Below are 27,752 nucleotides of genomic sequence, written 5' to 3'. Positions count from 1 at the left end.
ACATTGAAAAACTATTTTACTTAATAAGAATTCAGAACTTGTAACTGGGATATAAGATAGCTTTTTTAAAGTCAATAGATTTCCCATATATCTGCAGTAACCACTTATGAAATATAATGAAAAATGTCCTAGTCAAAAAAAAATCTATAAAAATTAAAATATCATTTTAATGAGAACTATATGTGACCTATGTGACAATACTACAAAATTTTATTGAGAGCTATAAAACAAGACATGAGTAATTAGAAAATATAACATGTTTCTAGATGGGAAAGTGAAATACTCTCAATATGTCAATTTGTAGGTTTAATGGAATGCCAAGTGGAATCCTAAAGGGAATTGAAGAAATTTGATTGATTGTTTTAGGACTTCATCTGGAATAATAAACAGATAAAAGTATAGAAAAAATTCCAAAGAGAAGAATAATGAAAGGGGAGTCATCTTTAAAGTTCTTAACATATCATAAATCTATAATAATTAAAAGAGAATAGGAGTCAAGCAGATTAATGAAGTAAAATTGCCTAGAAATACCACCAGTTATATGTAAAAGTTTATTATTTGAAGAAGGAGGAATCACAAATTAATGGAGAAGGGAAGACTTAGTCAATAAATGTTGGAATAACTTGAAAAAGCATTAGCTTAAACCAGAGGAGGCAAAGTGGCATTCAATGGGAGGGATGTGGTCGATGAACAGAGGTTTTTTAGCCTGCAGTGTTGGCCCACTATTTTAAAATTGGACAATTTCACATAGCACTGTAGGTTTATGGCTTCCCTTGAAAAATCAGAAGACTGAAATTCCTGCAGGAAGGAGCCCCTGCCGCCTTTGAATGGAACCCATGCTCTGACACTCGCCAGTCTCCACCTCATCCCTTTGTACCGAGCCAGCCTTACTCCTATACCTCGCTGCCTGGCCCCTAGAGGAATTTTAGTTTTCAACCTCTGATTCAGACTTCATCTCATACCATATGCTAAAATAAATTCCAGATGGATTAAAGAGGTAAATATTTAAAAGTCAAACTAAAAGAGGGTAAAACCCAATATTCATGTGTCTCTGGGTTGGGGAAGGACTTTGAATCTTAAAGTCATTGAAGAAATTACAAAGAAAAAGACTGACAAATGTTTATATAAATATGTAACATTTCCATGTGTCTTACAAAATATATCAAAACAAGAAGAAAAATAGATTAAAAAAATACTTGCAGTAAATGTGAGAGAGCAAGGGTTAATATGTGTATTATAGTAAAGCTCACAAACTGTGGGGGAATAAAAAGCATTATTTTCCTTTAGGTGATAGCTAAAGCTTGTGTGTAGAAAAACTTCCAAAAATGTATAGTATGCTATAAACATACAGGAAATATGTTTAACCACACTAGTGATTGAAGAAGTACAAATTAAAATAATGGTGTATTTTTTTTTTTTTTTTACCTAATAAGCTACAATCCCCCAAGTTAATATCCAGTCCCACTGAGGCTGCAGTGGAACTGCATCTACATATATATATCGCTAGTTGCATTGTAAATCAGTACAACCCTTTGGGAAAGCAATTTGGCATTTTATGTGAAACCATAAAAATGCTCAATTTCTGAGAGTCTCTTTTAAAGACATAAACCAATCCCTAGCAAAAGCTGCAGGCTTATCAGAGCATTGTTTATAATTGTGAAAATTTGGAAACAATCCATATGTCCAATTATTGTCTAATTAGAAGAAAGCATATAATAAAATATGGACTATCCACTTAATATTATACAGCCATTAAAAATTATGAAAAGTCTGAAACATGGGAAAATATTTATAATCTTCAGTCCCAGAAGTAAGACACAGAAGTTATATTTATGATATAAACACATCCATTAATAACAATGTGATTTGCCTAATCTGCGTAGTTTAGAGGTAGAGTTTGAACTTGAACTCAAGTTTTTCAGTTCTGAGATCACTGTTTTTTCCACCTGCCTGATTCTTTCCTGCCGTGGAAGCCAAGGCATGGTTTACAGGTGTGGATTTGTCAGGCTGACTACGGAAGTCCGGTGCCCTTCCCAGCCAAGCCTAATGCAGTGCTTCAAAGATTCTAATGGGGGATGTGAAAGACGAGATTTTTGTCAATACTCAATACTATAACCTCAAAGAGCTGCTATCATCTAAAACTTTCCTCTTCTCCCCATTTGGCACAAGTGATAAAATGGACAAATCTAGATGACCAGAAAAAGATCTGAGTAGCCAGTGTAACTTAAGTGCTGTAGCCAATGTGGGCACATGTGTGTTTCTTCAGTTCTCTGTTACACATCTGTACGTGTATAAATATTTTAAATATTTTCATTGTTTTTGTTTTTTTAAAGAATTTCATTAAGTTAAAACCATTAACCATGAAGGCACACTATGCTTTCTAAACCAGCTTTGCTTGAGGTGAAAGAAAAGATCCCCGATGGTCTCTAGATCTTGAATGCCTAGCATTAGAGGATACAGAGAAGGCTTAGTGGGGATTCACTTTAAGAAAGAAAGAATATTTTAAAGAATCCTGAGATTTGAAAACTTGAGCCTGCCATTCTGTTTCCTGCATCCCCATGCCCAAAATGGATGAGAATTTTCTGTGTAGCAGAGATTACCATGACAGTAATAATCCCTTACCTTGTATAAGACTTTTAGCTTACTGAGCACAGAGACATACGATTTTTTCTTTCTTTCTTTTTTTTTTTAATCCTCACAACCCAGTGAGTAGGATGGTACTAGGATTATCGTCCCAATTTAGTAGAAGTAACAGCTGACATTCAGAAAAGGTAAGGCATTTTTCTGAAAGGCTTTTTCACTGGTCTAAGATCACACAGCAAGTACCTGGAAAGCCTGGGTTTAAATGCAGTTCTCTTGTTTGTTTCATTCATTCTTTCACTCATAATATTCTCGCAAGCATGCCTTCGTTCAGCATGTGTTTCTTCTACACCTTCTATCTGCCTTATACTCTGCTCAGGCTGTAGTAACCATTACGAACAAAGCAGACAGGGACTCTGCCCTGGTGGATCTTGACGTCTATCCAGGGAGAAGGACATTGGTCAGTAATGTGGCTGTGATGTGCTATCAAGGAAAAGTATGGGGTCTAGGGTGCATTAACAAGGGGTGCTAACCTAACTGGTATGGTGGTCATGGAAGGTTTATAATGAGTAAATGACATCTAAGGTAAGACCTCAAAAAATTGGATAGGGACAGCTAGGTGAGAAGGGAGGAGGGTTTAAGACAGATGCCTGAGAATCACCAAAATTTAATAGGTAGAGGAAGAGCCAGAAAAGGAGAATGAGAAGTAGTAACTGTAGTGGTAGAAATACCAGAAAGTGTGTTTTTAAAGCGGGTGGAAGAGAGAGCTTCCGAACAGGGGGACTAGAAAGTCACGTCAAATGCTGTTGAGAGGAGCTTGCAGTTGGCTGGTACATTTATCTCCCCCATGGAGTCTTACTACAATGAGAGTAATGATTTGAAACAAATGAGGAATAAACCCACAAGGACAAACAGAATAAGAGACAACAGCCAGCAAGAGATGTCAATAACTTTTGGAAAACAGAAAGTGGATGGAGTTAGCAGCGTGGAGAAGCTGAGTACTGAGCCTGCTGATTAAGATATCAATTAGAAGCAGACTCACGGAAAACCTCCGCAACAGCAAAGGCAAGGGCAAGGCACAGAGCTAGAAACGTGGATGGATTCAAGGTCTATATGATATGGAAGCAGCAGCAATTAAACCTTTAGGTTTCCTCTCTCATCTCAGATAGGTGACTCCCCACTCCCACCCTAGCAGGGGACCTGTAGAGATATCAACAAGAAGAGTTCCAGATTCAGGGCACCAGTCATAGGAGAGGCAGGGGAGAGTCACCATACTGACAACAGAGGAAATAAGTACAAACTAAATTTTGTAAACAGCATTTCTAGACCCCATTTTTGACAGCCAAATATAGTATGTCTCCTCTATAAGGAAAGAGATGAGAGATATAAATTGTTTGGGGGAACCAAAAAACCTCATAGACAGTACCTTTTGTGGATTCTCCACAACATGTCTGGATGGTCAGCAGTTGACATAGAGCTTTTTGGCATCTCACTCTTAAATATGAACAGACAGCAGAGGATCATCAGACATCTGAGGACACCTTCCAGTAAGTAGGAAAAAGACCAAATAGAAAAGAGGGAAAAAAAAAAAAAGGAAAAACAGAGGAAGGAAACAAAAACAATGCAGGGAGAAGAAGAAAACTTCAAAGGAAAAAAAAAACTATAATCTGTCAAGCTATTAGGGAAAAGATATTACTGTCTCTGTAAAACAAGAACATGTACAGAATCAGAAAATAAGAATGTACTCTTGGACATTAACAACAGGAAGGCTGAAATAAAATTCCCATAAATGGGTTGGAAAAAAATGGAGAGGGTGGTATGCTAAAGAGAAATAGAAGAAAATAGGTAAGAAAATTAAAGGATCAATTCAGCAAGTCCAAGATCTAATAGAAGAACATAGAATAATAATGATACAAGCACACTTCCCATAGCTGAGGGACATGGGTTTCTGGATGACAAGTGGCCAGCCCAGTTAATTTTTTAAAAGTCACTTATCTTCCTGAAAGCTTCCAAGGGGGAAAGAGGTTACATGCAAAGAGTTAGGAAGCAGATGCCAACGGATTTATCAATAGCAGTGAGAAGGCTAAAGATGAATGCCCTTAAGAATTTTCAGGGAAAATTATTTCCAATTTAAAATTCTATACCCAAATTATTAATCAAGTCTAAGTACAATAAAGACATTCTCAGCCATGCAGCATTCTAAAATCATACCTCCCACTCACCTTTTCTCAAAAAGCTACTGGAAAATGCACTCCACCAAAATGATAAAATAAGTTGAGAAGAGGGGGCCCATGAAACAAGGTGTTCAGTCAAGATAGAAGTGAAGAGAAGTCCCAAGGGATGGATGTGTAGCAGGCCTAGAAAACAACCTGGCCAGACTGCAGCAGGGCAGAAGCTCCAGGAAAAAGACAGCAGTGGATCAGAGAGGTGACCCAGTGGGTTTGACCATGTAGAAAATTCTATTTCAGAGGGATTTTATAGTTCTGTTGGGTAGTTTGGGTGGAGGTATTAATAGCAACACAGGAAATTAAGTAAGCAAAAAGTGATGTTTTTTCATTAGATTATATTGGTCAGAAGTAGTAGATAATGCAATGGACAGAAGTAGTAGTAATATCAAATATTAGTCAAAAAAAATCACTGTTAAGCACATTATTTGGAAATATTGAAGTAAATTCTAGAAGAAATAGCAAAGGAGAGTTGAGAGTGGCATTCAGGTGTGTGAGTAGGGCAGAGGACTGACTGCTATTTTTTATTGTAAGCTTTACAGTATTCTTTGACTTCTTAAACTGTGTATGTATATTACTTTGGTCTAGGGGGAAAAACATTTTAATGCTGCAGAGGTCAAGGAAGAAAGGATATTGAAAGTGTCCACTGGAGGTAGTAATAGGAACTTCTACATCTCCTCACTTAGCACAGGTCACTTGGATGGCTTACTTGGGGGAAAGTTTCAGATTCTGCATTTACTGCACACTTATTTAGGTGGAATGGTGGATTACTCCTGTAATAGTCTGTGCTTTCCAAGCTTGCATTATCCAGAATAACCCAAGTTAAGGATACTGTGGTGATTGGAGCATGCAGACAGTCTAGCAACCTTTCTGTACACTATTGTAATGGTTCAGAGGATAAGTTTTGGAGGCTGAGTACCCAGGTTCCAGGTCCTATACCACTTCTTGTTAGCAATGGCTACTTTGTCTTGGGCAGACTTAGCCAAGACAGTAGGCCCAGATCTTACTATGAGGATTATATGAGTTAACACATGCAAAGCATTCAGAGCAGGCTTGCCACTAAGTGTGCAATAGATGTCAATATGATTGTTATTCAAAATTACTCTTTCATATTTGTTTCTCACACAATTATGAAAGTCACACAATTGTCCAAATTTAGATTTTACCTTTTTAAGCCCAACTCTACTAATTTAGAGAAAAAGCAAATCTAATTAAAAACATACATGTGGGTTATGTGCGTGTGCATGTGCTTGTGTGTGTGTATGTGTGTGCACAGCACTGTGCTGCTCCCTGGGGGACACAAAGGCTGTGCACGTCTGGGGCCCTTGTCCTCTAAGAGCTCTTTACAGCCTGAGGAAACTTAATACTGAAGACAACAGATGGGGGGGTACCACATGGCTTAAGGTGACTTGTCAAGGGAATTTTGAGAAGGCCAATGATGACCTGACGTCACCATAGGCTAGGGGGCACCAAGAAGGCATAGGAGGATTTGAATAGGAACAAAGGAAGGGAAGAGGCACAGAACAAAAATCCAGGGTGAGAAGCTGATTGGAACATAGGGGCCGGCTGCTGAGACTGGCCCATAGTGAGAGCGGGGTCTCCCCTCCCAGTTCTGATTAGAGACGATGCAATGCACTGGCACTCTGCCTGACACACAGTAGGCTCTCGTATTATTTTCTTTAATTTGTACTTTTAATCTGCATCCCAAAGCAGACGCATATTGACTAGCCAAGGGCCCAGATGAAGATGTTTTCTTCTGGGGAGTCAGAGCCCTAGACCCAGACTGTGGTTTAGCAGCCTGGTCATTGTCAATCTCAAAAGACCGTTCAAAGAAGAGAAATATTTACAATGGTGGGGACTTTGATTTGGCTAAAATAAAGCTCCTTTGTGCCTCCAGCTGAGACTATGGGAAGTGTCTTTTGTCCCTCATTATTGGCATCTGTCAGCTGACTGCCCTTTCCAGCCTCAACTCTGCTGCCCATCCTGTGTCCCAGCCCTGCTGAATTACCTGCGATTCTGAGAACACCTGCTTCTGAAAGTGTTGTTCTTTCTGTCTAAATATTCCTTGTGCCCTTCTCTGCCTGGAGAATATCTTCCTAGCCTCCAAGGTTGAGCTGCAGGGCCTTCTGGGACTTCCTTGAGATGTTGCTTCCTCCTCTGGGCTTTACACATTTATTCACCGCAGGCACTTACTGCATTGGGACCCCTACCAGACTGTGAGGGTAGAGGGCAGAGGCTGTGCCTTCGTTATATCGCAGCTGACTGTTGACCAAGCATTTGCTCTTGGCCTGGCCATGAGCTGGGATCTGGGGCTGCAGAGGGACTTAGAGCCCACCTTGGCCCTGCAAGTGCATGTACAGTGAGGAGGCAAAGTGAAGATAACTAACTGCAGTGCACTTTCTCCTGAGCTGTCATGAAATTTGGGCAGCGTGCTGCTGGGGGAGTCAGAGAAGGGAACAATTAAATCTGTTAATCACCTGTACATAGTAGGTTTTCAGTAACTACTTGTTTGGGAGGCCTGACAGTTTTGGGCTCTGCAATCACTGGTGAGCCATTTCACTTCTCTAGGCCTCCATTTTCTCATCTGAAAAATGGGGATAATGATACTTTTAATCTGGGATGAGCATTAAATGAAACAGTGTGTGAGATAAGTGTGCTTATCACAGTGCCTAGCACGTGGTAGGATATGTGGTGGTGGTGATGGCCGTTGCTTTTATTGTCACCTTGTTTGATGTCTAAATTCATTACTTTATTATTAAAAACTTGGATCTGTGCTGGAAATCAAAGAAGTTTAGATGGGAAGAATGAGAGGCCTGATATTTCAGCACTCCTTTGACTTTCACAGGATATTTCTGAAAGTGAGCCTGCCTGGAGCCTTTCCCTTAATTTACTGTCCTGGCAGCTGAGTGTGAAGGTTGGGATCTCCCAGGGTCTGAGAGGAAAGAGAGGCTGCACTCAGCTGCTCTCCCCAAACCTTCGGAAAGTCAGAGCCTGGCAAACCATCAGAGGCCCAGAGCAGCGGCCACCCCAGGCCCAGCTGCTCTGGAGGGATGTGCACCTGCGTCCTCCCGAGCGCTGGCCAGCTGCCAGGAGTGGAAGGCTCGGCAGCGGGGTGTCTGTCCCCTGGTAGGGCGCTGATCGCTTTCTCCTACTTTCTGTTACATCCTTTAGAAGCCCCAAGACCCAGCAAGCCTCACATCAGCCCCCCACCGCCCTCAGTTGAACAGTGAACAGTGCGCAGGTTGCAGCTCCCGCGGCTTCCCCATTATGTGCGCTCTGCCTTCGGCTGCTGGGCCCAGACCCTGGCTGTCCTGATGGATCAGGCCCGTCATCAGAACAGCCTCCCTAGTCACAGGCAGCACATGGTGTTCAGGCTGAGCAGTAACAGAGGAAAGAAGCCAGGCGTTGGCCAGTGTGAAGGGAATTTATGGGAAATGCCCCAGGGGGTTTCTGAGAGTGTGTTGGACTCTTAAAACTCATTTTTCACAGCAAGCGGGAGTAATGTCTACCCAATGTTGTCCATGTCTTGGAAACAGGAGCTGAAAGGAGAAGAGAATTCAGCAGCCCCAATACCTCCATGTGGACACATCCCAGTGTGTTATGGTGTGTCCTGCAGGCGGGAGAAACATAATCTCACATGGACTCATTGTGTCTTACTGACATAAGCCAGTACTGTGTGGAGATGGTATTGGAGCATTAATTGCTGCTTTCCCAGGCTGAGAGCCGAGCTCCCTCCTATCCTGTTGTCATAAAGTACACATGCACCTGCTTGCACAGCATGCTGGGAGCCCTAGTGAGGAAGGTGTGAGCTAAGGTCAGCCAGGGGACAGCCACCAAAACTAACCCACATAGAAGGGTCCACAGCCCCCATCCACAGTCTTTCAGCTGCTGACACTATAATACCTGCTGTGTATTGGGGCTTTATAATCATTCCCGTTTTACAGACAAGAAAGCTGAGGCCCAGAGAGGTGAAATGACTTGCTCAAGGTCACACAGGAGGTGGCGGAGTAGGATTAGAACCCCCAGGGTCTCACTCTGAAGCCTGTAAGCCTGTGCCCTTTCCATTATACCGCACAGCCTCTGACCCCCACGTTCAAATGGTTTTGCTTAGTTTGGTTTGTTCTGACTGGGTTTCATTTCACCTACCATGGAGGAGACTTTACTGCAGGCCCCACTGAGTGCTTTACACGCAGTATCTCATCTGGCCCTCCAGCCCCACTATGACACAGGTAAGTGAGGAAACCAGAGTTCAGAGACACTAAACGGTTTGCCCAAGGTTGCACAGCTCGTTAGAGTCAGAGTTGGAAATTAAACCCAGGTCTGCTTGATGTCATAGTAATGCTCAGCCGTGGAATAGGGAGTTCAGCCATGGGAAGTCAAATCATGCCAGAGACATGATCTAGACCTGAGGAACTGATGGGGTGGGCTGGAGACTAGGCAAAAGGAGACAAGGCCCCAGCTGGCCATGCCTGCGCCAGTGTTCGTACACCAGCCCATTCGACAAGGGGAAGGAACCAGGAACATGGGAGGGAGGCTGGCCAGCCATGGGGGCTGAGCTCTAGTGCTCAGGGGGCCTCTCAGGGTCTCTTCACCCAGGCATGCAGACAGCTGAGTGCAGGAGTGACAAGTCTATCACTGCATAGAGAGCAGGAAGCCCTGGCACATGGACAGGCCACCATTCATTGGTCAGGGAACCAGGGAGAGTTCCCCTTTAGATCAGGGCCAGGCAGGGGCTAACATTTGTATTACAACCCAGTACAATGGTGGCTTAAAGTCTTGCTTGCTACCAGACTGTCAGAAGTAGCCAGAAGGTTCTATAAACTTTTCACAACAGTAACTGTTTCTCAATTCCTTGAAAGATATGTAGCTCTGCCTTTTGCCACTGGGCAGTTTCTGCCTAGAGGCTGAGGGAGTGATCTGTCTAGGTGGCTAGAGCAGCTATAAAATATTTAACTTGAACATATAATTACATTACCATGATCTCTAATAGGATTTGGTGTCAAGCACAAGTCCAACTTGGCCTCCGGCCCAAAGTTATAGACCCAAGTTATTATGTTGAGTGTTACCTAGTAGATAAATAAGAAAGAAAGATTGTTCAAATCATTGTGCAGCTGACCAACACGCATTATAATTATTGTAAAGAAAAATCCACCAGAGCTGGAGAATGTATCCATCTTGCTAATCAATTTATTGTCTTATATCCTGATAGAAGTAATTCAGGTACATAATTCAAAGAAGCCATCTTGGCAGCTCTTGCTAGAGAAAAGAATTGGGGCCCTGCAAAATTTTATTACTGCGTGCTCCCCAAACATGTGGTTAGTGTTGTTTTGGGAGAAGAGAGCCCAGCGCAGTGTCTAGCTGAATGTATAATAACAGGCAGAGGAAGAGAGATGACAGTGTAAGCCTCAGATCTGGAAAGAATTTATAAAAAGGAAATTTGAAAAAAAGAAATCAGCAATGAGGTAAGCAGTCCAGGCTCCAGAGAGAGAGCCCAACCTTAGGATTTGAGGCTGAACACCCCAAAAGACATGAAATCAATCGCAAATTGCCCTTTGTCGTTTGATATTTAACAAGTGTTGACTGAGCAGCTCCTCTGGACAAAGCAGTGTACCAGTTACTGGGGTGGCACAGATAAGAGGGAGAATCAGAAATGGATCCCTTCCTCTCAAGGAATTTGCAGTCTACTAGGGGAAAACAGCCATACTCATAAATAACCAGACTGCAAAGTAGAAAGCAGTAGATAATAAGTGAAAGATGGAAGGAAACTGCCATTAGAACTCAGATGAGAGCTCTGTCTTGTGAGGAAGAATCTGGTGAAGCTTCATGAAAGGGGTAATATTTAGGCCGGGCGTGGTGGCTCACACCTGTAATCATAGCACTCTGGGAGGCTGAGGTGGGAGGATCACTTGAGGTCAGGAGTTTGCGACCAGCCTCCCCATCTCTACTAAAAGTAGAAAAAATTAGCAGGGCATGGTGGTGCACATCTGTAGTCCCAGCTACTCAGGAGCCTGAGGCAGGAGGATTGCTGGAGCCCAGGAATTTCAGGTTGGTGTGAGCTAGGCTGACTCTAGCCTGGACGAAAGAGTGAGACTCCATCTCAAAAAAAAAAAAATTAAATTGGACTTGAAGAACTGGTAGGACTTGGACAAGTGGATAAGAGGGAAAAGGATTTTCAGGTAAAGTTATCAGCATAGGCTGAGTCAGGGAGGCTGAAAAAGGGGTGTGGGTTCAGGTGGGGGGTGGGGAGAATTTGGCAGCAGCACAAAGAGGACATGAGGAAGACCTTTGGAAAGGGGAGTTGGAGCTTTAATCTCCTGGTTCAAAAATTGGGGCTTTCTCCTCTCCACTGTTTCCTAAAGTATAATTTTCAAGATTATTTTAAATTATACATAGACTCTATCTCCAAAATTATGAATTTTAGTAAACTGGAACAAATAGAATTAGGTTTATCAAATCATTATTTCATAGTGATACCGAATTTCTATTTTAAATACATTTCTTTAAAAAAGTAAATGAATCAAAAAATGCCAAGTGAATAATAGGACAGATGGTATGTGAATATGGCAATAGCATAAAGGCAGTACCCAAATAAGTGACTCTTGGAAAACACGGCTCTAGGCCCGGGTGGTATATTCAGATGCCTCAGGGCCAGGCAGGTGGCATCAGTGCAGGAAGCTGCAGAGGGCCTGAGGCTGACCGCAGGGTCTGGGCCTCCCATAAATGAGGGAAGATTGTTGCCATGGTGGGTCTTTCAATTTTTTAATATTTTTTTGATATCTAACAAATGCTAAATATCAAAATAAATATCTTAAAGCCAACATTAAGATTTTTTTCCTTTGAAATCTCCTGTTTTCAAAATTCTGGCAATTAATCTGAATTTTTTAGAACAACATGCAAACAAAAGTGTCCATAGGGTTCCTGTTTGCAGATGACAAGGAATGGTGGACTTACCAGTGGCCTGAAGAGACTTAATTCCAAAATGATAGCTCTGGCCTGCAGGTACAGGACATGCTGAAAGGGACAGGGCTGGAGACAGAAGTCCACTTAGAATGCTGATGCAATGGTCCAGGCCAGAGGTAACATGGCCTGGACATTTCCATTTTTCCAGTGAAGTCCAGGCCCACGTGGGGGATTTTTAACCTGCAAGTATCTAGGTCAACTTTACATAGTTCTGTGCATTTTCAGACCTGGACATGCTGACTTAAAAGGGAGGAGATGGGACCTAGGTTTTCCATGTGGTTTGTAAGCAGTAGAGAGCTTGGTGACAAGCCTGGATAAATGATTGGAGAATAATTAGCAGCTCCCTCCACCCCACCTCCTCGGAGCCTGTTTCTGTTTCTACATTGTCTGTCATCACAGAATAATTCAACACAAAGCGATGCTCATTAGATGGAACTCTCTGCAGCTGAGTTGAGCTTTTAAAAAAACTGATTTCTTAAGTAATTTGTCCCAAAGACAGACTCGACATGAAGTTGGCATGATGATCAGCAGGTCACTGCGTGGGAGCAGCAAAAATGATTATTCTGGATCTGGCTCTTACTTGACCCCCATCATGCCCAGAACTGCTTTACATTTCAAAAGCCTGCCTATTCTTTAAGAGCTATTCAAATACTACCTCCTGGAGGACCCCAGCCCTCCTCTTTGGAGCTGGTCCACAAGCTCTTTTGCATTCTCACATAGTTTAGATCTTTCAGCCCCCTCTGGCTTGTTTTTATAGACCTGTGTGTAAAGTCTCAGTCTTTCTTCCAGACCAGTGGTTCCCAAAGTAGTACCCAGACCAAAGATACCAGCATCACCTGGGATCCAACCCCAGACCTATTAAATCTGAAACTCTGGCGGGTAGGGCCCAGCAATCCATGTTTTAACAAGCTTTCAGGTAACTGAGACAGGCTAAAGTTTGAAAATCACTGTGATTATACAGGAGTAAACCAATATTTCCTGAGCAAGTTTTATGTACCAGGTGCATGTGTAATATATGGTGGTTTTATTTAATTTTCACAAGCGGGTAAAGCAAGCGGTTTTCTCATTTTACTGACAAGTAAACTAAGACTCAGATACAGTGACTCTCTCTGTCTCACCCTGAGAAGTAACAGAGTTGGATTTCAGGCCCAGATCTGCCTGACTCCAAAGCCTAACTCCTTTCCACTGCTCCTTGAGAATAAGGACCATGCTTGGGGTCCTCCCAACAGTATCAGCACAGTGGAGTCAATAGAGTTTGAAGAATGAATGATCAATGAATAAATGAATCAATATTATTATCTAAGTATGATACAGTTGTGAGTGCCAGAGCTGCATTTTGGTTTTTGAATACTGGTAGGTGTGTTTTGAAACCAGAATTTTAATTAACAAAACCAAAATAGATACTAGTTGGAATTTACTGGCCCTGGCAACATCCTCTGTGTAGTCCTGACTCTATAACTGACTAGAGGCTAGAGGCAAAAGGAGTGGGATCATCATGGTATTTTTTCATTGGATTGCCAATTGTGGTATAGTGGGAAATCCAGGTTTTAATAATAGCCCTGTCACTTACTAGCTGCATGAACTTGGGCAAGTTCTCAGTGCCTTTTCGTTCTCATCTCCAAAAAGGGGAGTAGTAACACCTTCCCTTCCTCCATTCAGAGCTACTGTAAGGATCAAATAAAGCTGTATGTGGAAATGCTTTAAAAACATTAAGTTCTGTACTTTCCAGGTATCATCAAAGCCTGCAAGCTATCAGGTAGATCCTGATGAGGTACCAAGGTGAATGGATGGATGTGTTAGGTTCTTTCAGTTGCAAGGAGCAAAACACACTCAAGTAACCTGAGAGAAAAGCCGGTGTGGCAGTGAAGTCGGTTCAAAAAGATTCCTGTGTTTTGGGACGAAAACGGGCGCTGAAAAGCCTCTGGGAATGCGGACAACTCCAGGGTCCTTCCTTTTCTTCCCTCGTGGGCCATGCCGGCCTCTTGCTGTGGTGTCCCTGCCTCTCTCCAGGCTTCAGCTCCATAACCACTCTCAGCTGACAAGCCAGCTGCCTCTTCTCACTCAGGACTGCTTCCTCTTAACTCCGGCCCCTCCCTTTCCGTCACTCCCCTTGGCCCCGCTCCCCATCGCAAATGCCTCATTCCCTGGGTATTTTTTAGTTCGAATATTGTAGAGGGACTCTGATTGGCCCAGAACCTCTGCGCAGCATTACGTCACAGAGCGCCTCCGCAGCCTATGCGCAGGCTCTGCTTGGGTCAGGTGCTCAGCCTGGTCCAATCAGCTGTGGGCAGCAGGGGCGGGGGTGGGGGGGGCACCCAGCCCACCGGGTCGCAGCTCTGGCTAGCTGGGGCAGAGCGCGCTGTGCCGTCTCAGGAGCGGCTGAGGGTGAAGGTGTGCGGACCAGGGGGCTCCAAACACTGAATGTTCACCTCCGCTTTGAAGGCCCCTCTTGAGCAGCGCGGCACTCATCAGTGCCTTCGCCACTTCGAGCGTGTTAGTGGGCTCCCTGGCACGTGCTCACACACAAGCCTGTGCTGGCAAGGCGGCAGAGCCGAGCCGACAGTGGCACTCCCGAGACTGGGGACGCCGTCGCCAACAGGCAGGGGCAGCCAGCGCCCGCCCGCTCTCCAGCCCTGTCCCTGTGCAGGCGGCCTCGGTCTCCGCGACTCGCCTGAGGCTCCTTTCACAGGACGGATGAGAATGTGATGCCAATTATTAGAGGACAGAGGAGGGAGACTTGAAAAATTAAAAAGTCAGCCCTGAAACAGCAAACTTTCCCCTACCCCGAGGCCATAAACATGATGATCCGTTTATCAGCTCTTTCATCTGTTTGTATAGTTTTCTAAGTACTGATGATTTGGTTTGATTTGTTCACAGGATGTTAGAGCTGATAGATCACTGGAGCCATCCACTTCACTAGAACACTTCCTGAGCCCGGATAGATGCTCAGTAAATGTTTGCTGAATAAATTTAATAAATTTTGTAGACAAAAGGCCGTGAGGGAGGAAGGGATTTGGCCAGGTAACCTAATAAGTTGGTTGCAGGAGTAGGGTTAGAACTCAAGTATTTTGGCACAGTCCAAGTATGTTCCTATATACCATGACTCTTAGAGTCATAGGATTTCAGGCTTGGAAAATGCTGTACACTTGATCTTTCATCACCTCTATGGCATCCCCACCAGTCATTAATTTGTCCTCCCCTTGAATACATCCGGTGACTGAAAATGTGGGACCTTATAGATCGTGCAGTTGCATTCGTTTTAGTTGTTCAACTAACAAACATTGATTAAACACCTGCTTTGAGTCAAGGATGATATTTACTGGGGAGTCAGAGATAAATAACACATTTCCTACCTTCAAGAGGTTTATAATATGTGGGCAAATACATACACATAAATAGAAAGTAACCCAATGTAGTGAGTGGTATTCAGCTCTGACTCTCTTACGAAATTCATTCTTCTTTTGAACCAAGTCTCTTTCCCAAGGATTATAGTTCTTATTCATTGGACCTCAGTCAACCTATTAGGGCCACAAAGTCTAATCCTTATTTCATATAATAGCCTTTCAGATATTTTAAAACAAATGTTATTTAGCTTAACCCCCTTAGTAAGCAAAATTCCCGTTTCCTTCAAGAATTCTTTATTTGAAATGGGGTTTCAAGTTCTCTTGTCTTTCTGGTTGGTCTTAAATGAATGTGTTCTAGTTTATCTTGTTAGTCTCTTAAATGTGGCTTTCACATGTGAACTGCTGAACTCTAAATATGATCTGAGAGTGCAATGCAAAGTTGAGCCTCCTATCACTCTGTTTATTCTAAGCATCACACATCTAAAAATATAGGACAAGGAAAGAATAGCTTTGTTGGCTGCCAAACTCTTCTCTTGAATCTGATTGATGCCCACTTTTCTGACCCCTTTACTCTATTTCCCCCTTGCATTCCTACTTAGTTTATCAATCCAGAAAATATTGAGGACTTGGTTTGTCTTTAGCACTCACCAGACTCTTTGGAAAACCAGACTGGATGCTTGTCTTCAAGGAGCTCACAATCTTATTGGTGAAATTAGATTTTCTCCCAGAGAAATAATTAACAGAGAACCAAGACTGGATATATCGAGGAAACAATCTTTTGCTAGACCTCTCCTTGGAGCTGCTCTCAGTAGTGGTTGGTAGACTTCTGAGTATGACTGAAAACAGATCTCCCAGTTCAGATGCCAATACGGAACTGGCTTTAAGCCCAGGCTGTCAGGGGCTTTGTCAAATTTTTGTCATTGCATTGACCTAGACTACTGCAGACTGAAGGCCTTTGAATTCCATCATCTGCAGAGAAAGCTGGGACACCTACAGGGACCGACACCTCACAGGCCATGGAACAGCTTTCCAGCACCTGGCACCTGCCCAGTGCCAATCTAGAGTGCACAGGGAGAAAAGTTCTTTCAGATGTTGGCATGAGTCTGCCTGTGTTTGGGCTTCTGGGAGACAACAGGTTTAATTTGCTTTGACAGTGCTTTCCCCCGGGAGAAAATTTACCCAAACACCCTGCCTTCTTCACATTCGGAAGCATTGCTTGTTTGCCTTCCTGTTTTTACCACGGGGAGTTTCTGTGTATTTTGTATGTGTGTGTATGTGTATGTTTACCCTCAGAAACCCACATTTCCTTGTTTGGATTCATTAGACCAAGTCAGAATGTTGTTGTAGCTCACAAATGGAAGGCATGTGTGGCCCTTCCTTAAAACCAAAATACCAACTCTGCCAGGTCCTAGGCCAACCTTTTTGCACACAGCATTACCCTATTTGGTTTTCAAAATAGCTCTCTGAGGTGGGTGTCATTATTTTATTATTAATCCCATTTCACAGATGAGGAAAATGATGTATAGAGATGACTTATCCAAAGGCATCTAGTTAGCCTGGCTCCAAAGCCCATACTTTGGTCCAGGCCATGTGCCACAAACTTTGGCTGTGCATAGAACATATACGAGATTCAGCCTTCTCAGCTATATGACCTGAGAAAGTGACTTCATCTCCTAGTCTCCATCTGAGGCTACAAAATGGTAGCAAAGATACCCATTTCTCATAATTATTATAAAGATTAAATTAGAATATATGATATGCGTTTCACAGTTCCATTTGAGGGAATGAGAGGGTCTCTTTTGGACTATTCCTTCACCCTTGAGTTGCTGTAGAATTAAACCCCAGCTACACTATCCAGTTTGTTTTCATCTCTTCTTTTGGTTACTAATAATAAGCCCAATCCTTCTATTTCAGGAACAAAGGATATAATAGATGTAACCTAAAGTATAAATTTCACTAACTGAAGTCAAGGTGATATATCCAGTCATCCAACTGGCTGTCCTGGAATCGAAGTTTCTTCTTGCCCGTAGCATCATCTTCCATCCTACAGAGCAGCCAGGAGGAAGCATGAGAAGGTTGTTGGGCAATAGGTAGACCTTGGTACTTCAACCAGGTGTTCCAAAGATTACAATTTAAGGAGAGACAACAGAAATAGAAGAAGGAGGTGTCAGAAGTAAATGCAGGCTTCTGTTAGTTTAGACACATCACAGGGGAACAAGACATAGAGGAGGTCTGGCAGGGAGGGATAAATGCAAGATGAGCAGAAGGGAGAGACTGAGATTGGTGAGTGGTCTCTGACCTCTCTCACACAGCTGGTTCCTTCTGTCTTTGCTGCTGGGATCCAACATCAAGCTCCCATGACCACAGAGGTTTGCCTGCTCAGACCAGAGCAAGAGGCAGGTGTGCCCATGCCATGGTGAGCTGATGGAGGAGAAGCTACCCTCTCTTTTCCAGGATCACTGTCCCTGTGAAACAGGAGTCCAGTAGGCAATTGGACTTCCCTGACAGTCCTCCTCCACATAGGATTTTATTCCATGGTCTCTCCTTGTCTCCTACAAAATGATGCTTTGAGATTTCAAAAAAGAAAACCAGAGGTGGCAAATGAAGGCAGGCTTTCCCAAACATCAACCCAGACTCAGGAGGACTTGTTTATCAACTGTGATCATCTTTCATCTTATCACAACAATGCTAATGATTTGTTTTTGAAAAAGAGTAGTAAGCAGGCGAAATGGTCACTGTATTGGGTTCCCTGAGGCCCCTGTGGTTGCCTGACTCCCACGTCTCCTCTGAGAAGAATGGTTGTTGCCTTTTCTTCCTTCTGCTGTTGCCCCTTTGTATTCTGACCAATACTTTGTTCAACATCCAGAGAACACGCCCACTCACAACACATGTCCAGAGAATGAGCTAAGGAATCATTTAAACTCTGCATTCTAACGCCGATGGAAGGAAAAACAAGTTCCTGAAAATCAAATTTCCTACTAGGGCCCACTGCTGAGATAGAAAAACAAAAGCTATAGGAAAGGCCCCTGTTTTCCAACATCCCATATACCCAATAATGAAAATTAGTTATTCATAGGCAGCTGAATTTTTAATTTGAATCCAAGGCAGATCTAAAGGTATTCCTTCTGCTAAATGAAGGCAGCTGCAGTATGAACATGAGCAAAGCAGGAGAGACTGTTGGGGAAAAAATTCCCCAAACACCAGTTGGGAACATACAATGTATTTATGCAGTAAAGCTCACACTTTTTCCAAGCCAATGAATGTCACTTCTGCCCTAGAGTTTAGTGTAGAGATAGCTGGTCAGTGAAGACTCATTATTTGTGAGATCTCACGTGGACCCCCAAATTGTTGAAATCCCTCCAAGTGGGAGAAAAAACTACACGTAAATATCCTATCAAAATAAAATATTCTCCATATGTCTCCCTTCCATTCCCTTGTTGCCATCTTAAAATTATTTCATGTCTCCTAAAACTTCTGCCTTCTCTGACACCAACAGCCTGGGGCAAGTTTTGTAGCAAACAGGCTTCTGTCAGATTTAGCAACCAGCACTAGACTCAATCACAAAAATATGCTGTCCTCGCTTTCTCACTATGAAGGCTTTTTGGCAGATGATAAACAGGTTTGCATCTTGCAGACTTCATCAATCAGAATCTAAAAAATATATAACACTTATCTGCAGTTTGTCCTATTAAAAATGCAATTGGTAATTATAGTCATTTTATTAGGAGACATTTTATACCATTGGGTTTGAGAAGGACTGGACCACAGAATTTTAGATCTGGGAGGGATCTCTGAGATCATCTAGTTGAATTCTTTGAGTGATAGCCACAAATATTTATTGAGACCCTGCTCTGGATTGAATACCAGGGCAAATACATAAATGAATAAACTCAGTTTCTGTCCTCAAGGAGTTCACAGTCAACAAAGGGGACTGTATGATACTTTAATAGGGGCGAGGGAAAAAGCATCTTGTGAGTAACTTAGCCTGTTTAAAACGTCCAGAAGGCTTTTCTGAGGAGGTGGCATTTGAACTGGATTTGAAAGAAGGAATAGGAGTTACCAAGCAGGGCTGTGTGGGATGAGCAAATGCAAGGACAAGGAAACAGGTACAGAAAGATCAAGTGGCATGGCCAAGGATCCACCACCATTCCGTAGCAGAACAAAATGTAGAAGCTGGGCCATCTGCCTTTCTTTCCCATACTCCTTCTGCAACACTGAGGGTGCGATTATTCCTCTGATTGTGCAGTTAGCCAGTAGCTTAAAGTGGAAATTATCTTGCCTTAAACTTTACTCAAAATTCTTATTTTTTAAAAGAATATTCAAAATGAAACTTCCTAAATGATTCTTTATAAAAATAGTGTTTTGGAAGTCATTACTGATTTAAAGGCCTTAGGAACATAGATTCTTCCAGGCAAAGCCCATGGAGAGCAGAGGTTCTTGGGACCCTGGCCTGTGAGCCTCACTCTGCTGGGACCCCAACCACTTTACCCTGAATGAGACCATGTGCTGGATTAGACCCTATTCTTAATTCTGTGTTAGTGTAAAACACTAGTCGTGTCAGCAAGGACCACATCGAGTGAGTGGAATTTCTCACCCACAAAATGACATACATTTGGACCATTGTCCCAAACATTTAAAATAGTTCCCAAGTTGAAACTGGAAGACTCTGCGGAAACGCCTTTCTTGGAAGTGCACCATGCTGTAAATGTCGGCTCCTCCTGTCCATCATCAAACCATTCTCCAAGCCCATCTCCTCCAAGAAGCCTTCCCTCTGGCAATTTCACCCCCATTCCAGCTGCCATTGCAGTACCCTTAACTGCTTTGCTCCATTGAAATCTTGGTGCCCTTGTCTGGATGCCTTTTCTTTGCAGTTGATCTCTTAATTAATTATAGACTCATAGAATTTTAGAACAGGAAGCGCTCCCAGGGAATCATGTCTGCCATCACCTTCATTTTACGTATCAGGAAGGTGAGGCCCAGAGAGGGGGAGGAAGTTACTTTAGGTCACGGCCTCTGGTACTAAATCAATGGGCTCCAAAACCAAGCTTCCTTACCTCTAGGCAGAGCTTTTGTGTGCCCCATGTTGCTGCCCAGGTGACCGTTCACTTATTATTTTGTTCTCCCAATTAAGCTGCAAACTTCTTATAGGCAAGGCTCGTGTCTTACATGGTAACATTTCATTTAACAGAGGCCTTAACTTTGCCTTCATGACTTACAGTTGTGAGCTAAGACAACAGATTGAATCCTTAACTCTGCCTGCCTAACTAACCTTTTCCTCTACTTCCAAATCTGACTCCACTGACTCACTCTGAGACCTTGGGCAAGTCACTGCCCTTCCTTTGGGTCTCGGTTTCCTTCTCTATCCAAGGAGAGCATTGGGCTGGATGTCTCTAGGATTCTGCAAGCTATGAAAGTTACAGAATTCTCTGGCTTACAACTTGATCCTTTGCTGCCTTCAGCATTGGCCTCAATGTCCCACTATTTTATCCAGTGAACCCACAGCTAGAGTTGCCCCAAAAGCAACTACAGGGGAGTTCCAAGGGTGTGCTCCAAACCATCCTGAGATGGGGTCAGCTGGGATTCAAAAGAAAGTCACACTAAATGCCAAGATGATCAGTCTAAAACGTTTATTTAGGGGGACTGACTTACAGTGTGCCGCAGCAACCCTTGGGCAGACAGCAAGAGAAAGGGATATTGTACCTAGGTGTGTCTGCAGTGAGGGGTGCCAGGTATGGACTTTATATGAGGGTTTAAGGAATTTGGCTCAGGGCTGGGGCTAATTTCTTTGAGTGTTTTGGGCAACAACCTAAACACTTTTATCGTGCCTGGGAATGTTCAAGGCCCCTGCTTAGGCTCAAGCCTGCAGGAGAAATGCAGATGGCTGGGTCACAGAGTGGTCGAGGCACTCTGTTTCTCAGTCAGGACACAGAAAGGAAGTTGAGGGAACAGGGGGAGCCCTATCCCCACAGATCTGGAATAAGTTCCTTCGAGGCCCAGATAGCATGGTGTCATGGAAGAAGACCAGGCGTGGAGTCCAAACGTCTGGGTTGCAGTCCTGCCTCCGTGATTCAGTACCTGTGGCCTTCAGCACGTCGCTTCATTTATCTCAGCTGCCTCTTTTTTTTTTCTTGTAAAATAGAAATAACAATACATGCTTGTCAGATATGGTGACAATGAAATGAGATAAATTTTGTGCAAACACGTGACACAAAGAAGGCATTCAGTATACAGCTGCTACATTGCTCTATTCCACATCCAGCATCATTGAGAAATGAACTGTTCCAAATGCATACATTTCCTAGATAGCGGGTTTACTAACTGGAGCTACAAAATGCTGCCTAATTTTTGGTTAAAATCTTTCTGAAATTGCCTAATTCTGTATTTCCTGGCCAATGTCACACAGAGTATATACCAAAAGTATTAGGAGGACTTAGAGAAAGTGACATCCCTGTAAAAAAATGGGCATGATAGCAGATTCTGGAGGTGCAGATAGTGCAAAGGTAACAGGAAAGGAAACTTCTATGCCTTTCAAAAGAGCCTGGATTTTTTCAACTCAACAAATGGGAAGCCATGGAAGGGTTTTCAGCAGGAACGTGACAGGATCAGATTTGTTTCCAAGAGATCGCTCAGGCTGCCAGGCGGTGAATGCGTCAGGATGGGGCAAAGGCAAAGCTGAGAGGCTGCTATAGGAGGCCCCATGAAAGGTGGTGGGGCCTGGACAGATACACGAAAAACCAGAGGAAGGAAGAGACAGATTTGCAAAGGCCCAGTAGCTTTATGAGAAACAAATTAATGGACTATCGGCCCACTATGAGGAAGACATAAAATACAGAAAAGTGTAAAGAAGACTACACAAATCACTCAGTAACCCACCACTCACAGATAATAGCCACTGTCAACAAGGGTAAATGGTTTTTCTCACTGTTTTTCGCTGAAGAATTTTTAATGCATTTATAGATACAAATTTGATTTGTAAAAATTTGTTTAAAGCATTTTCCAGAGCACATCTCCTAATGTCAGTTGAGACGTACCTCAGCAAGAGTAAAAATAACGTAGAATTGTAACTCCATTGATTCCTTTCAGTGACCGGGCCAGACTAGCTCAAATACGTGGGCCTTGCTTAAGCTAACGCCTGATTCCTGGGCTCTCTGTTTAGGTAAAGCAATTTCTATTTTCAGCTCTTTCTCTTTTCTCCTCCCAGAATCGGTGGATAACTGCCCCAGCAACTGCTATGGCAACGGTGACTGCATCTCTGGGACCTGCCACTGCTTCCTGGGCTTCCTGGGCCCTGACTGCGGCAGAGGTGAGAAATCTACCTGAGGGCTCTGGAGTTTTGCTCCCCAGGCCCCTCGAGCAGCCCAGGTTCCACTTCTCAGAGCAAGTGCAGAACTCCAGGCCACCTCCTGCTGCCTCGAGAAGGGCTCCCAAGGGCCATTCTTCAGAAGCCCTTCGGGGAGGTGTGCAGGCAGAGCTCTGGCCTCGTCAGCCTTGTTATCCTCATGCGGATGATCTGGGAGGTCGGGAATAGACGGTTTTTACAGGGGCAGCCACAGTGAATTTAGTGTCCATTGCTGGGCAGGCAGAGTGGCATCAGGGTCCTTTTAAAAGCTTGATTTCCCCTTAGCGGAGCGATCAGCCCTGGCCGAGCATCATTGGCGTTTATCTTCATGCTGGTGCGATTTCTCTCTGGCCTGTGGATAGCAGCCCAAGGAGCTGCTCCGCTGCTGCCCTCGAGCAGCACGGGCAGAGCCTTGGCTGAGACCACCCAGGGGAGGGATTGATGAGGCTGGGCTGCTCTGCTGCACACGGGACCCCAGCATTGCCTCATGTTTGGCACATCCAGGGCTAATGATAACCACTATGGAGATGGTTTAAAAGGCTGCCCACAGTCTGCCCTGGGCTTTTAGCCTTCGTTTCTGTCCTGGAATAATTAACGAGGAAAATGCCAAAGGAGATGTGTAGTCTGGAGAATTTGGCACTCCCCTGGGAAACTGAAACAGCCCTTTCTTTTGTTTTTCCCACCTCTTCTCTCATTCAGCAGTCATTCACCTCATGCCCGCTTAGGGCTCCCTCCTGCGCTAGGACCTGAGAGCTCCAATCCTGGGAGCTTTCAGTACCGTCTCAGGGACAGATAAGTAAATAAATGACTGCAACATAGTACTGTAAGTTACTCTAAGCTCTAACAAGCTTACCTGCAGGAAGCTGCTGTCAGAGCAGAAGGCAGGAGCCATCTTAGCATGGAAGACATGAAGACAGGGAAAGGCTTCCCATGAGGGGTCACATTGGACCTGAGTTCTGAGCTCAAGAAGTTGTTCATGAGTGGAAGGCAGAGATGGTTTTCCAGGCTGAAGGAGCTAGGCCGTGACACTGCTTTGGAGGTTCTGCTTATTCTTCCTAACAGGAAGTGGACTCAGTTTGAGGCAGCAAAGCTGGCAGCCCCAGAGAAGTGCAGTGATTACCTGCCAAGTGCTTTAGAAAGGAAGCAGCCAGGTGGGAGCCAAGGGAAGGTGGTGCAGGGAGAGGAGACGAGTCATCCCTTCTAAGGAGAATTAACTTCCTCATCCCATGTGCACTTAAAGTTAACAGTCATGTATAAAACAGCCTTGTTATATGTTGATAAGACTGGTAAGTACTTACAGCACAACGCAATATAATTTATTTTTATATAGTGTCCTTCGCAGAGATGATCACAAAACCCTTTACGCTAAGAGGCAGGATGAAAGGATAATACTTTAAAGAGCCAAGATGGGCTCAGCTCTTCTCTTAAGGCGGCAGTGGTGTATGGGGCTGAAGTGGAGGCCTGAAAGGCAAGGAAGGCTGAGATTTGCTGGTTAAAGAGGACAGTAAGTGGTGCTGCAGATGAGGTGTGGGAAGTGAAAGTGGAATGCTCTTAGGAGAGTGCTGGACGGGAGATTTGGGGCAGGCGGTAGGAGGTCCAGCTGCTGTCTTTTCCAGTGAGACCAAGGAACAGACTGTAGCTTCCTAAGGTTCCTGGCTGCACGGTATCCCATGAGCAACATGAAGGGCTGGGGGAGGTGGGCACCAGCTCTGCCAGGGCCTGCCCTGCAACACCTGCACCTGCAATTCCAGATGTGTTTAAACTGGAATGGAATAAAACAAGAGAAGCAGACAGATGGACACACATGGGTGTTTGTGGCTATTGGTCAAGCCAGACAGGCCGAGGAGAGAAAGGGACAGAGGCAGCTGGGGTTTACTGGGTGCTGCATCATGCAAGCCTTCTGGTGCTGTCTCCCCAGCCTCCTGCCCCGTGCTCTGCAGCGGGAATGGCCAGTACATGAAGGGCCGGTGCCTGTGCCACAGTGGCTGGAAGGGCACCGAGTGCGATGTGCCCACCAACCAGTGCATCGATGTGGCCTGCAGCAACCACGGCACCTGCATCATGGGCACCTGCATCTGCAACCCCGGCTACAAGGGCGAGAGCTGCGAGGAAGGTAAGACTGGAGGGTGGCAGCTCCAGCACTTTCCTGTGAGATAGAGGCTGGCACACAGTGCCAGGGAGCAGAGGAAGCCTCCCGAGCCTCCCCATGACCCCCACGCCCCCAGGCAGCAGCAGTATTTAATGTAAAAGAAGAAGACAGACACATCAGTGTCCTGGCCAGTGAAGGGGAAAAGAACTGAACCCATTAGGGAGGGGTGATCATCTCCACTGTACAGCGGGGGACACTGAACTCAGAGAGTTGAATAATTTGCCCAAGGTCACATGGCTAGTGGATGGCAGAGCTGGGTTTGAGCCCCGTTTTTCTGGCGCCATACCCCAAGTTCTTTCCACTCCCTTCTAAGCTTGTCTACTCCTTTTATATCTCTATTTCTGAAGTCTCATCCTGTTATACACCTCCAAACTCTGTGTTCTTTTATCACTCTCCTGTTTGTACATGTGTGTGTGTGTGTGTGTGTGTATTCATGTGTGTGGCTCTTCAGCGCCCATGTGCGTGTCTCTCTTCCTCATGAAGTAAATACATGGCTGTGCAGATCGAGGCGAGGAAGGGACCCGATTTACGGCAACAGCAGTTCTTTCCTGGAAAATCTAACCGGGTTAGATAAATGGATATTTCAGTTTCACAAATGAAGAAACTGAGGCCCAGGGAAGGGCAGTGCCGTTCCCATGGTCATAGAACTAATGGTGGCGCTGGGATTCAAACCGTGTCTTCTCACTTCAAATCTAGGCCTCTTTCTTCCTGACTGCGTGGGGTTTCCAGCCGGGAGCCAGAGCCTCACTCACAAGCGATGGGAAGTAGCTTTACGAGCGCATGCTCTAGAATCAGATGCAGATTAGAGTCCTGGCCCTGCCTCTGACTAGCCTCAGTTCCCTTGTCTATAAAATGGGAATACCTTCCTCAGAGGACCATTGTGAGGATTGAATTAAATGACCCATGTAAAGCACTTAGCTCAGTGTCTGACACACAGTAAACGCTCCATAAATGTGAGCTCTTCTATTATTAGTATTATTCTGGGGACAATTGAAGCACGTTTCCTGTTTCGCCCCCCTCACTTCATCCAAGGGCTTCTGAAATGGACGCGCTTTGCCATTCGAAACTGCCGGATGATGCTGTGCGCTTGCTGTTATCTCCCATCCTCTGCAGTCTGGCAGCCTGCCACCTTCTCCAGTGGGTGGCACACAGGCTCCAGGGAGAGCTGGTCTTCTGCACCCGTGTGGTATCTAACAGAGAGCCCCGTCTCAAGGCACCACTTTCTCTAAAAACAGAGTGTTAACAGGCCTGTCTTCAAAGACTGGGGAACAAGGAGGGACTGATGTCTGAAAAGCATCGCCTCTCTGAGACAGGCTGTGTGTAAACCCCGAGTGTGGTTGGAGCCCTGATTCAGGCCTGTCCACTTTGATGGGGACGACATTAGGCTGCCTGAGAGGGGAGGGCCGCCCCCTGGAACAAAGGAACTGCGCGTTCTTATCCAGAGAGTGGTGACCTTCGTCTGCCTTCCCTTTTCATTGTAGTCACTTGAGGTGAAGACCCTGAGAAGGAGAGAGGAACAAAGAGGAGATTCCCCTTGAAACTGTGGCTGCCCCCCCAGTCCCACCCGTATTGTGTGGGCCAGAGAGGGGGAGCTGCCCTTCTCCGGATGAGCCCGTACTGGACGGTGCCCCAGAGCCAAGGGATACTTACAAAGAGATAAAAAATGTTTAGAACTGTGATTTACGTTACCTATCTGAAAAGAAGTGTTTTTACTCCTGCTTTCTTTGCTGAGGAGGGCCATCTGGTACTGATTCCTTTTATTATTTCTGTTTCTCTGCTGCAGCGTCATTGCGCGGTCCTTGTGTGGAAAATGGGGTTTTCTTGGGGTCTGCGGCCTCCTCCCTCAGCTCTGTGCTAACGGGTTGCACTGTGTTTATAAAACATCAGCTAACAAGCTGACTTTTTTTCTCTCTGTCCCTTCTTCTGAAGTTTATTACCCCGTATTTTTTAAAGCTTGAATGGAGCCAGTAGGACACTGGGAGGGAGTTGGGGGAGGAACAGAAAAGAACAAACCTAGACGTTTTGCAGTGAAAAGTGAGACACCATGCTTTTGGAACTGGAGAGTGTCTAATAGCTCGTGCGGTCACTGAAGCGTGGAATATTTTGGGGAAAGGGTTGTGTTTGCAGCCTGGCCATGCAGGCCTCCTCATTTTGTTAATGGGCTATGCTTCTGCCAAAAATTTTGGCTTGAATGGCAAACTCTGCAAAAGGAAAAATGTAACTGTTTGGCAGGTTTTCTAGGAAGAAACTAAGTTAGACTGACTCTGCGACAAAGTTCGGCCTGCCTCCCTGACCCCTTTATCGCAGTGCTCTGCCCCCTAGGCCAGCCAGCTCTTCCCATGTTAGGCACAGCTCCCTGGGGAAGCTGTCCCAGTGGGATGGAGAGAAGACAACTTTAATCCCATCCTAGGGGACTTGCCACCTCAGAGGCCCCAGAAAGTGAGTGCAGATCCAGAGTGTGCCTACCACCTCTTTGGCAGAGCATCGCTAAGACATAGATACCAGCCCTAGGTTTAGGATCAGCAGAGCACAAGGACAGCATCCTCCCTGCAGAAATCTCAGCCAGTGCAGCCTAGGATTCCTGGAGCTACCTTCCCTCCTGTGATGCAGTCATCTTTAAAACTTCCCTCCTGCTCCAATTCACTTTGCCCAGTCGACCTTCAGAAGTAAAGATTAATTGCCTGGAGGTAACCTCTCATCAGGTCTTTCTGGTCTTTGTTCTCTGCCTGGACTGTCTGCTGAGAGCATGGGATTCACTTTGCTGGTTCCCGGGTCCCCATTAGACTCATTACATCTGAGGAAGAACAGGGCTATGACGCCAAGGTCCTCTTGCTGAACTTGGCACCCTCTCGGCCTGCTCACTAACGGTGGAGATTTATAGGTTCAACCTCAAGGGCACCCTGGGTTTCTCAGAGACAGTTTCAACCCAAAGCTGGGGGCCAGGTACTCACAGAACGGGAAATACCTTTATAGGCCTTGGGATAGGAATTGCTGAGTTGTTTCCTGTCAAATTGGAAAGCTCTCTGGATCTAGGGAATTGTCATAGTAGCTTAATGGGCCAGGATAAGCCTTCTGAGGTTCTGAGATCTGAGGTAAGTCATGAGAATTTATCACTATTATTATTTTTATTATTTTTAATTACCAGCAACTCTAAC

General features: G+C 44.6%; 1 protein-coding gene across 1 annotated transcript in view; it reads left to right on the top strand.

The window, feature by feature from the left end:
* The window catches only part of TENM4 (teneurin transmembrane protein 4), a 431,524-nt gene that overhangs the window by 267,782 nt on the left and 135,990 nt on the right, over positions 1–27,752 (top strand). The window contains exons 10-11 of the mRNA XM_012651003.1: positions 22,311–22,412; positions 24,367–24,561. Of these exons, the coding sequence (XP_012506457.1) occupies positions 22,311–22,412; positions 24,367–24,561 (297 nt within the window). The remainder of the gene's footprint in view (positions 1–22,310; positions 22,413–24,366; positions 24,562–27,752) is intronic.

The sequence above is a fragment of the Propithecus coquereli genome, unplaced genomic scaffold (genome assembly GCF_000956105.1).
Source record: "Propithecus coquereli isolate 6110/MARCELLA unplaced genomic scaffold, Pcoq_1.0 Scaffold344, whole genome shotgun sequence".
In the NCBI taxonomy this organism is placed as follows: domain Eukaryota; kingdom Metazoa; phylum Chordata; class Mammalia; order Primates; family Indriidae; genus Propithecus; species Propithecus coquereli.
The sequence above is the reverse complement of the archived record's forward strand: the minus strand, read 5'-3'. Positions and strand labels throughout refer to the sequence as shown.